This window comes from Alligator sinensis, unplaced genomic scaffold, assembly GCF_000455745.1.
Source record: "Alligator sinensis unplaced genomic scaffold, ASM45574v1 scaffold388_2, whole genome shotgun sequence".
NCBI classification, from domain to species: Eukaryota; Metazoa; Chordata; order Crocodylia; family Alligatoridae; genus Alligator; species Alligator sinensis.
Genome location: NW_005842102.1, coordinates 1,298,048 through 1,311,500, shown reverse-complemented (window position 1 = coordinate 1,311,500; position 13,453 = coordinate 1,298,048). Strand labels below are relative to the sequence as shown.

The window sequence follows — 13,453 nt, the reverse complement described above, 5'->3', positions numbered from 1 at the left end:
TTTCACTCTTTTTTGTGCCATCTGTGTAAAAATGAGAGAAAAGTTTGCTTTTATATATTTAATCTAGGTGGACAGTATATTATTGTCAGCCTCTGTGGAACATTTGAACCGTCACAATATCAGTGTTGCTACATAGCGCTTTAGAAGGAGCATTAGCTTTGGCCATGCCAACTGATTTTTCTTTGGAAGTGTTACCGGAAGACTCTCTATGGAGTTTTTATAAACTTGATGCCCATTTTCAGAAGCCCAGATTTGACAAGAAAACAAACTAGCACCAGTTGGATACCATATCCTACACAGCTTGTTTCTATTGTGTTTATCCAGGGTAAGAAGTAGGTAATTGCAGTAGAATTGACTTTTAAAATAAAACTGAAATAGATTAAATGTGTGACTGGTTTATAAAAACTCTGCTTGAACTTACTAAGATCACACTGCAAATGTGATTGTACATGCTATAAAACAAAATCTCACCCACCCTTGTCCCCAGAAAAAGTCTCTGTAATGCCCTTTCTTAACATCTGTAAATAGAGAAGAAAAAAACATATTTACTGATACTGAAAAGTTGTGTTTAATGCCGAGTATTTTTCAAAAGTTCTTTTGGTCTAATGCATATCAGTGGTTTTTTTTTCTCCCTGCTTGAAGTGTCAAAAGACCTGAAAGAAGCCAAATTCTATTTTAACATGATGATGTTGAGCACTTTTTTTATTTGTACTTGTGTGTGTGTGTGTGTCTGAGCACTGAACTCTAGATTTTGGTGGCATCTCAGTGTTGTGATTTCATTGCCAATGTAAAAGGTTCTGGTGTTGCCCATTCATTTCTGGAGACAGAATTCAGCCAAATAAAGTGCTTCCATTTGAAAGCGATTATGGACCGTGTAACAGTAAATGGAGAGTCACCTACATATTTAAATAAACCTTTAATTTCAGAAATATAATTTCATTGAACCCTTGTGATCCTGTAGGGTTACAAGCAAAGCGACCTGCTTGTTCCCACCAAAAAAAAAAAAGCCTAGACTTGCTTGGCTTTTTACTGTGACGTATTATTACCCATGGTTCTACAAGAGCACTTTTGCCAGCACCACAGATATTTTCAGATGGGAATTCAGCTGTGTGTTATGTCATGTTTTAGCTAGATTGCAGCTTGAAACCCCTACGAGTCCCTCTTATGCCTCAGCATTCCCGCTGAGCTGCTGGGTGTTTTTTGATTTCATATCTAAGTGTTAAAAAGTTTCAGCTGTCATCTATTGTCATCCAAGGGATGTTGAAGGAACGTTTTTACCCATGGTACTTGACTTCTTGTATCATCCTGGAGTTTTCAGGCACCTTACAGCATTTATTTGTGATGGTCATAGAAAGAAACTGGCCTAAAATGAACATTACCTATACCTCTGACAAGTCATTTTGAGATGCTTATAATTTTATCAGTCTTTCCCTTTTTTAGTTGACATTTGATACCCTTCTTATCAGTCTTTTTTTGTGTGTCTGTGTGTGTGTTTTTTAAGCTTGAGCAGAAACAGTTCAGTCAAGGAGAGAAGAAAAGTGCAGTTATTCTGGTAGGAACAGTGTTTATATACATTTTTATATACATATAGCTACATATAACAGTAAAGTTAGAGCTTGAAATTTAACAAGCACCCATTTCCTATGCCATCACTGTCTCCGTTGGTGGCCGGCTGAAAACTTTGTTTTGAAAAATGTGCTTTGAATGTAAAGTCTAGTTTGCTATACAAAAAAATTAAAAATCTGCCACTTCACCAGTTGTACATGAAATACCCAGGCATTACCATCCTGGAATATAATATGTACCTTGTTTTTTGAAAGGCACAATGAAAAAAAAAAAAGATCTTTCATTGTAGTAAGTAACAGTAGTAGCAGCAGCGAGGGGGTAGAGCCTACTTATTGCCTGTATCTGGCAGGAGCTGTATATAATGCATACTTAAACTTCCAGCAACTGGTTTTGGGGAGAAAAGTGCATGTTGTACGCAAAAAAATACGGTAAGTTTTCATACGCAAGGGGCTTGTGGAATGGGACCTGGAAGGATGCTCAAGTAAGAGGGCTCCGAAGGAAACTCACATCAGCGTGCGGTTTGCAGAGTGGAGGCGATTAGCCATGTTAGTTTGAATAATCGGTTAATCTCTAAGGTGCCACCCTGCCCTCTCTTCTGCAGTTTAAGGCATCTTTTTCCTAAAAATCTTTGGAAGTGCAATCCCAGACCTATTAAGACTGCAAGATGAGTCTCTCAAACATCTGTACAGGCCAGGGTTGTCAGAGCATTTTCCACTCTGCCACCTTGTGCGTATGAATCGCAGCAGATTTCTTTCACGCCAGCCATGTGCAGGTTAGATGGCTGATAGAACTGATCCTCACTGTCTTCTGAATCTGGATGGTGTGTAAGGAATGAGATGCAAGTGGAGGGTAAAAGTGGAAGCCCCTTCTGTATAACTGAAAAAAAAATGCTGCTGTCAAAGCACATCCATCTCTCCTGCCAACTAAGAAAGGCAGACGTGTGCAGAACGGCAGGGAGCGGTCACGCGAGGACTACTGCCATGTGTGTGCAGGAGCAGAGTTCAGTATGTGTACCCTGCAAGCACCTCTTGAATCTGCCGGCTCAGCTTTCTTGGAGTCCTTTTGTAGGGCCTTACCTATTGAAAATGGAAGTGTGTTTGTGTGTGTAGAGTGCACCTTCCTCTCAGTTTATTTTCAAAGACAAGATCAGCTACTGCCAACTGGGAAAGTGTCTTTTAGCTACTGGGTTGCTGGTTTCCCTTAGGAGTTTCTCCATCAAGAAACTGTCTCTTCCTGTGCTTCAGAGCTGTAGTCTTGAAACCTTTAAAAAGATTTTAACCAGACGGTAGCATAATCTGTGGCCCTGTCTGGATAGTCAGAAGTAGGGAGGATTAGCAGGCAGCCTGAGGTGAAAAAATCTTCCCTAATCATGGAGTTGAAGCGGCCAATAAATAGTTGTACCTGATGGTTAGAGATACATGGCGGTGCCTGTTTCTGGATGATGTGAATGCTGCCATCTGCTGGCTAATGAAAGGGACATGTCCTAGCTCGATAAACTTCTGGACTCACCCTACTGACCTTTCAGTGCTAATCCTGATCAACTGTCTACTTTAAAAATGACTATTTTGGCTGGAAGGCACCAGCCTGAAACCTTTTTTTGTTCCTTATCCCTCTCTTCATAAATTCAATCAGCTGCTCCTCTCAAGGTGAACGCACCATCCTGCACCGAGGACATGACTAGCTTCTGGCTGACTTGGCAAGACAATCACCTGTATGCCCTGTACGTTGAAAACAGGCTATTCTGGGAGCCAAGAGATTTTGCAGTTAGGACCGGCTCAAATCAGATGGACACCGAGTGGTGTCTGGTTCATCCGTGGAGGAGGGGAGAGTAGAGCAACTGCACAAAGCAGTTTTCTAAAATCCAGTGTCATTTTTTAGAGGTGCAACAGTTCAGTCGCAGCAAGGCACCAAGGGCAACCAGAGCAGAGCAGCATTATTTATGATGCAGCCCTTGAACAATGAATTATCAGCCAGTAGAGGAAGAGAGAGGTTAGGATAGGAAAAAAAAAAATGCAAGGATCAGGTGCATGTGGTTTCTGTCCTCCAAGTCCAGTATATGGATAACACCAGGAAAGGGTGGGTGGTCATAGCTCCACCTGGAGACTCCTTTAATCATCTGTGCCAGCTTCAGAATAGAAATGGAGCCTCTGAACAAATAGCTAAAAGGCACCGAGCCAAAGCTAAGCAGCAAGTAGAGCAGTAAGTGAGAGTTGCTTGTATTTAAGGCTTATCTCTTATTCACAGCATGCAAATCACCAGACAGGGCACCGAATGTTGGTGAGAATTTGTACTTGTCATCCAAACGGGGAAGAAGATATGCAGTGTCCATGGTCTCAGTAGCTGTCAGCAAAGGGCCTGTAAATTGAGCTTGTTTGTTAAAGTGTGTAATGCCTGCCTTGGATCCAAGGGGAGAAAGATCATGTCTTAACAGACTGAGCTTTTAATGAAAGGTTTGGCTATAATGGGTAGGAAAAAAGGATAGAGGGGGACCAGCAAAAAAAAAATGAACATGAAGAGACCATTAGGAGAGTCGAGATGTAGCAAGGAATAAATAGATAAATAAGGTGTTGTGCAGCCAGCTGCTCTAGAGCTGGCTGGGATGGTCTAAGCAGGCACCAGAAAATGATGGGCTACCAAATGCAGATGATTTGAGCAATACCAGCTGTAAGGTCAGGTCTGGAAGTGCAGCAGGGCTTTGGGGTTGTAAGCAGACAGTGGAAGGGCCAAAGGTGTCTGCTACAATTAAGGTTTTGACACTGCAGCAGAGCTTTTTGTCTAGACAATATATAAATCTCTTAAAAGGACATTTGTGGCCCTGGGTGGGGGGAGGTGACGGGACAGATGTGCTTGCTTGTCTTCTGCAACGGTACGAGCTCTTCTGCAGTTGCTGTGGTCCCTAGAGTTTTTCTAGCTGGGGGTTTGAGGATGGCTTACAATGACAGGAACAAGAGCTGTATGTGCATGTTACCTGAAAGCAAGACATACCCACCCCCACCCTCACACATCATTATTGGGAAACACAATTTTCCTCAAGCCAGTGCAGCAGTTGGACTGTTCTGAGTCAGTTTAAAGTTTCGGCTTAAGTTTGCAACAGCCTGGCCTCAGCACAGGGCTTCCTGCAATCTCACTGAAGGCCAGATCCTGGGTTGTCTTGAACCCTGCTCACTAGCACAAGACTATGAGATCAGCTGGTTACAGTGAGCCAGGTGAGCAACTATACAGTCCCCACATGGGTCTGTATAAGGAGATGGCTTAGAGTTTCCCCGGTTATGTGGCTGGGGATCAGTTCCTTGGAGCTACTGACAGCTAGGGAATATCAGATCAATTTTGAAGTGTCTTCAGATGATCCCAGGAGACGGGTCCCTGCTTTTAAAGCAACACGTTTACACGGTCAGCTTTGCACAGCACCGTGTGCCCTGCTGCCAAGTACAGAGGCATTTCTGTGCCCTTGGAAAGAGTGGAAGGCTCAGGCTCTGAACACGCTGTCCAGCTCCGAGCCATGCTGCTCAGCAGTTCTCGTGTGTCCTTCACCTTAAAACCTGCCAACACTAGCTCCTGCAGCATTTATCTGAGTGACATATTTACAGCTCAATACTTCACTTGTAGGACTGGCCCAGTTGACTGGACTCAATTTATGATTTCAACCACTGGTTTTGCTGAGTTCAGCTGAAGAAGCAGTCTCCTGCATATGTTAACAGGAAAGCAGTGACTGCCAGCTTCGGGGCTCCTCTTGCTGAGCAGTCTTACAATGGTCTTTGCATCATCAGCAGTACCGCAGTCGGACACTGCCTTCTTGCAAGATGCTGTCTGGCTTTCACTGTTTGTAACGGTGCCTGTCTTTTCACCCTGGCAAGGTTGCTTTAAGGTATGCAGTCACAGGGCTTCCATCACCAGTTCCAGGGACTACCTCCTCCTAATGCCAAATGGGTGCGTTCCAAAAGATGTCTACTGCAGTGGCATTTGTATCATGAACTGGCACTTGTCCTGAAATGGATCACACATTTCTGCTGTAATGATCAGCAAGACAAACCTCTGCACAGGATGTAGCATATGGGTGGAATTATTATTTTTATTTTGGCCAAATCTTGCTACCTTGGTCTGTTTCTAAGGCCCAAAAGGCGTGACGTGGGAGCTGTCGGGCAGTTCTGAAAGCACTTGCTTTGGAGACGCTCAGATGTTCAGCAAATTCTCACTCTACCACCACTGCCTGGAACAGTTTGGAACACCTTGCACTTGACTCTGGGTTGGTAGGTGGGGCTGAGAAGCACTGTACAGACAGCTTAGCAGTCCTGTAGTTCCCCATCTATAAAATGGGGAGAGAGGTGGAGTTTTTCCAGGCCAGAATCCTGCCACCATCCCCTCTCCGTAGTGTATGTATTACCTTTACAGAGAGAGTGGCAGAGTCCAAGACCTTAAGCTCAGCAGACTTTCCCTATGGTTCTGCCTGGCTCGGACAGGCATTTACAAACGCAAGCAGGTGTAAACAACCTTTCCCATTCAGGCTGCCTTGAGCAGCTTCTCCGGTCATCCTACAAGTCAGTAGGGTTCTCCTCTACCTTTAGGACCTGCAAGCACTTCCTGAGTTCAAGCACTTGGATGTAAACAGCATGCTGTCTGTCCTGGCCTTGCCAATGAGCAAGCAGATTTCCAGCTGATAAGACGGTCTGCGAAAGCAGACATCAGCTGATGTGCTCCCAGTCTATTTTAGCGAATACACGTGATCATTAATCTGAAGGGCTTTTCTAGGAAGCGGTTCCAAGTTAGTGTGAAAAGGCACAAGTGTCTGCTTGACTAGGACCATGAAAGAGCATCATCACTGTAGACAACAGGCTCCAAATGCTGTTGTGACTCATGGGTCGCATTGGGAATGCCATTGCCTGCTGCTGTTTAGAAGCAGGTAGCAGTGACAGGGCTCTCCTGGCCTCTCCCCATCACCTTCAGCTGCATGCAGCTGCACAAACCCCAGGCCTTGCTCCCCTCCCACCTCAACCAGCAGTCCTGCAACTTTTTGAATGCAAGTGCATTTATTGTAACACAGTCTCGGCACAGAGTAAAGTACTTGAGCACAGGAGTGTTGTTAGAATCTGTACAGCATCCTCCAGACGACACAGACACAACACAGCAACATGCAGCCCTAGAGGCTCCGTAGCAACTAACAAAGAGAGCTTAAAACACTGGGAAATCCCAACAGTGGCTCATTCTCCGACCCAGTCTCCTCCTGCTGCCTGGCTGGATATGTACAAGGATCCGGATAAATGAGACGGACAATAAAAGAAACATCTTGAACCATTTACAGAGTTGTCTTTAAGAACCTGAAGCGTTTAGTTTACAAAAGTTTGAAGGCCACATTTTCATTTCAGAAACACCTCCCCCGGAACCCCCCCCCCCGGCCTCCCCTCCCCCCTCCCTTCCCCTACAAGGAGACAAAGAGCAGCCCCTGCCACCCGAGTTTCCTAAGTGTGTCCAGGCAGTCACAACCCTGCGCCAGAGCCAGGCTGCAACATGCCCAGACTGATGCAGTGAATTGGTTGAGTTTCCCCATCCCTGTGAGCATGCAGCTTGGTTCTCCAACGAGACATCCCAGGAGACTGTCCAGGCACAAGGCAGAGTGGTCTACATCAGCCTTGGCAGCTTCACTGTGCCTTAGTCGCTCAGTCTCAGCCAAGCCTTGCAAAGCCCTTCCCAAAGTCACTCTGGTTTCTGTAGCCCCCTTACTAGCTTAGAGGGGCCTCCACAAACAGGTAATTCTCAAGGGAAGCTTAGTCAAGGAAAGCTGTGTTTGCCCATCTGCTCATCCCCCTCCCTGCCCTCTGCTCACTAAGGCCCACCACTGCCTGGCTGTATTCCCAGCAGCAGATTAGAGGGCGAGGTATTTCTGTCTGTCAAATGAGCCTCTACGTGAACAAGACCTGCATTAAAAAGCGAGAACAAACTCAGCGCTGCAGTGTGAGTGCTAAATTGCTAATTTGAGTGTGGGTGCTTTTGTGCCAAAGGCAGCTTGTTTTATAGAGGCTGCTCCAGCAGCCTGAGGACTGCTCAGCCAGGCGCCTCTCCAGTGAGATGGGAGTCTCCGTGGTCCAACACACAGAAGGACATTTCCACATGCCACCTTTTGACACTTGGCTCTGTGCGCACGATTGGCTCGGAGCTTCTTCCCCACCTCTGTGGGCCTTTCAGCTTATGAACGGGGAGCCAGGGTAAGGCTGCGCAGCAGGGTCCTTCTGAGAATGCTGTTGGGAGAAGTAGAGGCTGGGGAGGAAAACTCATATAGGCCAAATGAGGAGCCTTGGGGCCTGCCTAGCATCCAACCTTAGCAGCTCTCTCTAGTGGAGCCTGACCATTTCATACCTTGGGTTTGAAGCCATTCACATAACGCAGTCCCGTGCGCTTGGAACTTGGAGAGCCGGGTCCACATCTACAAGGCTGTTGGGAAGTTTAGAGCAAGTGGCACAATGGGAAGGTGCTACTGGTCTTCCAGCTTTGCTCTCCAAGAACGCGCTGAGCACAGATAAGCTCAGATGTAGGCAGCTCAGAAATTGTAATGAACCATGACCATGTGGCTGACTAAGAGAAACCAGCCCCTCTCAAGTAGGTTTCTCAGCTGTGATTGGAGATGCAACAATCAGAGCAAGAACAAAATGGGAAGGCCACGTGTGTCACCTGTGCACCGCTAAAACAGCAACGTCCCAGAGCCCTCGTGGCTTTCAGCAGTTCCCAGCCAGTCAGTTCTCAAGTTGTAACATCACTGTGGTGAATAGAAACAAGGTTCCTCTTTATACATCCGAGTTCCAAAAAGTGCTCAGAATAGCTCCTAAGGAGAAAAGCAGGGGAGCCAAGTGCTGCCTGAAAAGAAGCAGAGATTCAACTCACTGACCAAAGCTACAGGTCTCTTATGAGGAGCCAAAGGGGGAGGAGAGTGCAGGTCCAACTTCTCCCTACCCAAGTTCTGTACAGATACAACTTTCCCTCCTCAGTTTATCCACTGGTGCTGGACAGGAGCTGAATGATGGCAAGGCTTTGCTGCCCAGACACATCCCTATGTAGTCGAGCCCATGCATAACCTGCAAGAGGCCTTACACTGTGGTGTGTGAAGATAATGGAGAAAGCCTGTCCTCACGGGAATCAAAGGGGGTCTGCACACTCCAGAGTAACCAACAGCTGGAGAGATGTCTACTCTTACTGCAAGGGCTGAGCCAGGGATCTGCTTTCCATACACACAGTGCCATCATCACAGACTCATGACATACCTTTGCCCCACAGTCCAGTGCAACTCATCCGGCCCGAGTCTCTGCCTCAATCTTCTGCTCCCCGTGCAGGCTCTCTGGCTCCTGGACCTGTGCTATGTTCTGTCGGATGGCAATCTCGGGGCCCCCGCCATACACTGTGCTTAAATAAATCCATGTCTCCTCCGAAATTTGCCCGTAATCTGCTCCTGGAAAACACAGTGGCAAAACCACAAAATATGACAAGATCTTGGTTTATGTCTATGCAGAGTGAGTGCTAGAGGGTGGGAAGTGGTGTTGCTGTTTGGAGGCTGGCACTTGGGGCTTAAAGGGGATTTTCTCCCTACTTGGACAAGTCACTGGGACTGCTGAAGCTGATGAAAATGTGACATTCAGCTCCTTCAGCTGGACATGAAGTATACCTGCAAATACGCTACCCCAGTTCAATGCATAAGCCAGTCACCAAGTGGTTGTGCAGTGTGCACATTGCTAAGCAGGAAAACCTAAATGTCAGCTGACTACCTCATACCCTTCTCTTCCCACTAAGCAGTCATGTGCATTGTTTTGCTGGCAAATGAGCCAACAACTCTGCTTGATCCCAACAAAAGCTGCAACCTTTCTTGCTGCCCACAGGCAAGGAGCAGCTGTAGAGGACAAACATCAGTATTTCCCCCTGAAGTGCTATGCTCCCCACATGTGACAGGGCACACATCACATCTACAGCCTTAACCAAAAAGGACTGTTTTCCATCCAGCATGGACAGAGATGGAGGCAGCAGAGATTTATCTAGGAGATTCAGGAGAGGTGTGTAGCTCACAGGCAGGGGAAGGGAACAGATATGCAGGGTTGTGAAGCTGGGGAGAAGAGTTTGGATTTGATGCAGAAGATGAGGGGAAGCCGTGCGAGGATGCAGAGGGGCAGGTGAAATGATCAGAGCAGCAAGAGAGCAAGGAGGTTTTTGTGTCAGTATTTCCTGCATGAGGGAGGCAGGCTCGACAACTTGCAGACAGATGAGGCAGCAGTAGCTGAAGTGGAAAACAATCCAGGGGTGGATGAAGCTTTTAGCAGCTGCAATGGAGAAGAGCAAGCAATAGGATTCTGTGTGAGGCTGGACCACAGCCAGGATATTGCGTAAAGGGAAATGACAAGCAAGACCAGACAGAAGCTGCACACCTGGGTAGAGAGAAAGGACAGTGGAGCTGGGTGTGGAAATGGAGTCAGCGAGAGGAATGAGGGGATCTGTAGGCCTCAGATGGAGTCAGAGATGCCAGTGATACATTCATAGGGAGATGGGAAAGAGCAGGACTAAAGGGTGAGGGAGAGAAGTTAGTATGGGGGGGTTGCCACAGGGATGATCCATCTTGCTTTGCAATGAGCAGAGACAGAGAGGCAATAACAGAAATGGATAGAGGATGTTCTCCATAACTACCAGGACCAGTGCTACCAAGTAAAGGCATGTATGCCAGCAGCCCATGCAGCAGTAGTAAGGGAGGGCCAGGGTGGAGGGGGCTTGAGCACATGCCTTACCCTGCTTCACCTGCACATGGCCACCTGCTTTCGTGAGAGCAATCTTGGTGTTGTCAATTGGTCCGGGAGGCTCTGTAAGAAAGAGAGACATGGATCAGAGAGCTGTACTCTACCTGCCTCAGCTGCTGCCCTAAGCAGCTGGAAGCAGAGCTGGGGTCAGGCAAGTAGAAGAGGACCTTTTCCGGTGAAAAATCACACCAGCATCTGGGCTAACAAGCAAAGAGCTTTTGCTCACATGAGATGGTTATCACATTCAAAGGTGTTTTGTCAAGTGGCTGACACCACCTGATGTCTAGGGGAGTGATCACATGAGAGCTCCTGAGATAAAGTAGGACACGTAACACGAACACTGTGTGCATTAAGACCATGCTATCAGATGGAAAAGGCACCAATTGTAGAGGAAGGTATTAAAAGAGAAAGCAAACACAGATCACAAACACTGCAGCTAGGGCAGCAGTCTCAGTCAGCAACGAGACCCTGAACTTCATAAATAAGCAGGGGAATGTAGGGTTGTAGGGAAGAGGAAAAAACCCATAGGGGAGCAGCCGCACCAGGGGACTCTGTCTGGACTGCTACAGTCCAGATACTCCAAAGGCAGAGAGATGCTCCGCTCCACCACGTGAGGAAGCAGTGCAACAAGGGCTGGTGAAGTGTGGCTACTGCCGACCTAGACAGAACTGGCACCATTTTTGCCATAGAAAGCTGTGAAGTGAAGGAGATCTGATGACCATATGCTCAGTGCGCTACACTCAACTTAGGTTCCACCCCAGCCCTCATCTCACCCCTATACTTATAGGTGAGCAGTGCAAAAATCAGCACAGTTGCCTTCAGCAGGGGGCCTCTGGCTGCCTGGCACCTCCAATTCTGTCTCGCTTGGAGGGCTAAAGGAAACCAATACATACTAGATGAGAGTACGAAGGATGGTGGGCAGAAAGCAACATAGTCTAGCAGTCAAAGCAGGGGAAATTGGATCAGAAGCAATGAATCGTCAGTGCAATTTAGTAGTGGGACACAAGTGCAGGCTGCTCCAAATTATAGCTGCAACCTTTATAAGAAGTGGTGCATGCTAATAATCACAGGAAACAAGATCCTCTCTACGCTTTCTCCTTGGCTTTGTCAGACGAAGAAACCATAAACAACTTGAATCCCATGGTCTGTGGTGCAGAAGCATCATTTCAGTGTGCTTTGCCCTATCGCCATATCTCAGGCACTGTTTTTTTTCAGCCAGATTTAACCCGTTCCCCTAGCTAGAAACACTCCTCTTATAAATCAGCTCTGTCCTTGCGTTCTTTAGGGACTGGCCTGAATATAGCTGGGGGAAGATGAAACTGCCATTCTTTGCCGACCAAACTTTGCCCAGCCAAAAATTGACAACAGCGAAGTATGTTGCTTACAGAAGAAAAGGAAACGTGATCAGACAAGTTTAGCCACATGCATTGCCCCATCTTCATCGGGCACCAGAAGCCCCAGGCTCTTACCATTGTCCTTCCCCTTGACGAAGGCTTCCCACTCCCGGAACCATTGCATGCTGATGCAGTAGATGACACTAGGAGACTCCTCTGCCTGGAATGCCTTGTTCAGCTGGGGAGAAGGAGCAGGGACAGAGGAATTAATCATTGTTGAGGCTTGTGGGGACACTTTTCAATTAGTAGGAAAACCCCACTAGTCTTCAGGATGCCCCCACCTGCCTTCACAACCTGTTTTAAACAAGCAGAAGGCCTAGGATTGCTCCCCAGCTTCAGGCCCCTATGCAACTACGCAGAATGTTATGTTCTGACCTAAATGCTCCACGTACTGTTAGCACAGAGGAACTTTGACATGAATCTCCATGCCACAATGCAGATATCGTTCTGGGGACCGGGTGACAGTATCATTTCTTCTACTGTGAAGTAGCATAAAAAAAATCTTAACGGAGAACGGGTCTAGCCAACCCTTGGTCGCTGCCCCTAGCTCTGTTCCGCACACACCTTAATGAAGGTATCAATCTCAATCCTTCTGCGTTTGGCCAGAGCTTCAATCTCCACCTGGCATATGGAGCAGACATACAGATGATTGACAGCAGGACCACCCCCAAACCTGAGCACAGGATGAGAAAGAAAGAGGCACTGAGTGTCACCATGGAGGAGCTTACTGGCCTTGAACCCTACAAACCAATGCTAGATGAGACTGGGTCAGATACTGTCACTGTTCTTTATACCCCGTGAAATGGAAGTGGCTGTAGCTGGCTATTTTAATTGTCAGTCTGCCCTCTGTCTAACACGGTGAGGATCAGAAGAACATTCCCTCATTTCTGCCCCTTGAGAGAGCATAACGGAGCTCACTTGCCTTTTAGATTATGGGGCTCTTGCATTACATACTACAGAACAAAGGGCAATCATATCTCAGGATTTGTGATGCAAGTGGATCACCATGGATATTAATGAGAGTCCGACTACTCTAGGCCCAGTATTGCACAACTGTTTGGGTGAATTAGAGGAAGGCATCACATCTTGGCCAATGACAGGAGCAGGAGATCCCAGACTTAGGTTTGGGATGACTATGAAAATGTCAAACAGGACAAAACTTGGACCAGGCCAAAGCACTGTGGGGTGAAGAGAGAAGCAGCCTTCCTCACCTGTTATAGAGATACTCCCACACGTTCTGGGGCAGAATCACAACCAGGTCATCAATGTAATGATATTTATTGGGAGGGATGCCTGCAAATTGTGGGGAGAGGAAGAGTTAATCGGATCCTACGCAACAAACAACAGATCAGGAGAAGCAACAATTGCCATCACTCATCTTGCCACTAGTAAGAGAGAGAAGACAAGGAAGAGGAGGTGGCAGGACTTCCTGGGTAGGGGACTCAGCTCCAGAATCCACACCTCTGTTGCCCAGAGCCAATTGGGCTTTTACAGATTTCTTCATTCCAGGGAAGATGTATAAATACATCTGAATGTTCCCACAAGAACAGAGACTTTGCCAGCCTATGCGAGATACTATAAAACGTATCGCCCTGGGCCTCAGATCAGCAGCACAACAGTCTAATGGTCATGCCTCCAGGTGCACTGGAGTCTCTGCCGATGAAGTAGATTCTGCTGCCATATACATTCTGTTAGCAATACCAATGGGGCTTCTCATTTGGGTGCGTCAGCCAG

The 13,453-nt window shown here is 47.0% G+C and overlaps 1 protein-coding gene across 9 annotated transcripts in view; it reads right to left on the bottom strand.

Annotated features, from left to right (window-relative positions):
- Nucleotides 1–1,906: 1,906 nt before the first annotated feature.
- USP20 (ubiquitin specific peptidase 20) overlaps nt 1,907–13,453 on the bottom strand; it is a 30,221-nt gene continuing 18,674 nt past the window's right edge. For 4 of the 9 annotated variants that reach the window (XM_014520284.2, XM_025204954.1, XM_025204951.1 and 1 more), the window contains exons 22-27: nt 12,931–13,012; nt 12,284–12,392; nt 11,795–11,897; nt 10,317–10,388; nt 8,814–8,998; nt 6,956–8,409 (exon numbers count right to left, since the gene is read on the bottom strand). In XM_014520284.2, the coding sequence (XP_014375770.1) occupies nt 8,838–8,998; nt 10,317–10,388; nt 11,795–11,897; nt 12,284–12,392; nt 12,931–13,012 (527 nt within the window). In that variant the 3' untranslated portion in view covers nt 6,956–8,409; nt 8,814–8,837. Of the gene's footprint in view, nt 5,551–5,592; nt 5,870–6,955; nt 8,410–8,813; nt 8,999–10,316; nt 10,389–11,794; nt 11,898–12,283; nt 12,393–12,930; nt 13,013–13,453 lie in introns of those variants that run through there. The other 5 variants (XR_003094239.1, XR_003094237.1, XR_003094238.1 and 2 more) reach the window with 5 other exon arrangements.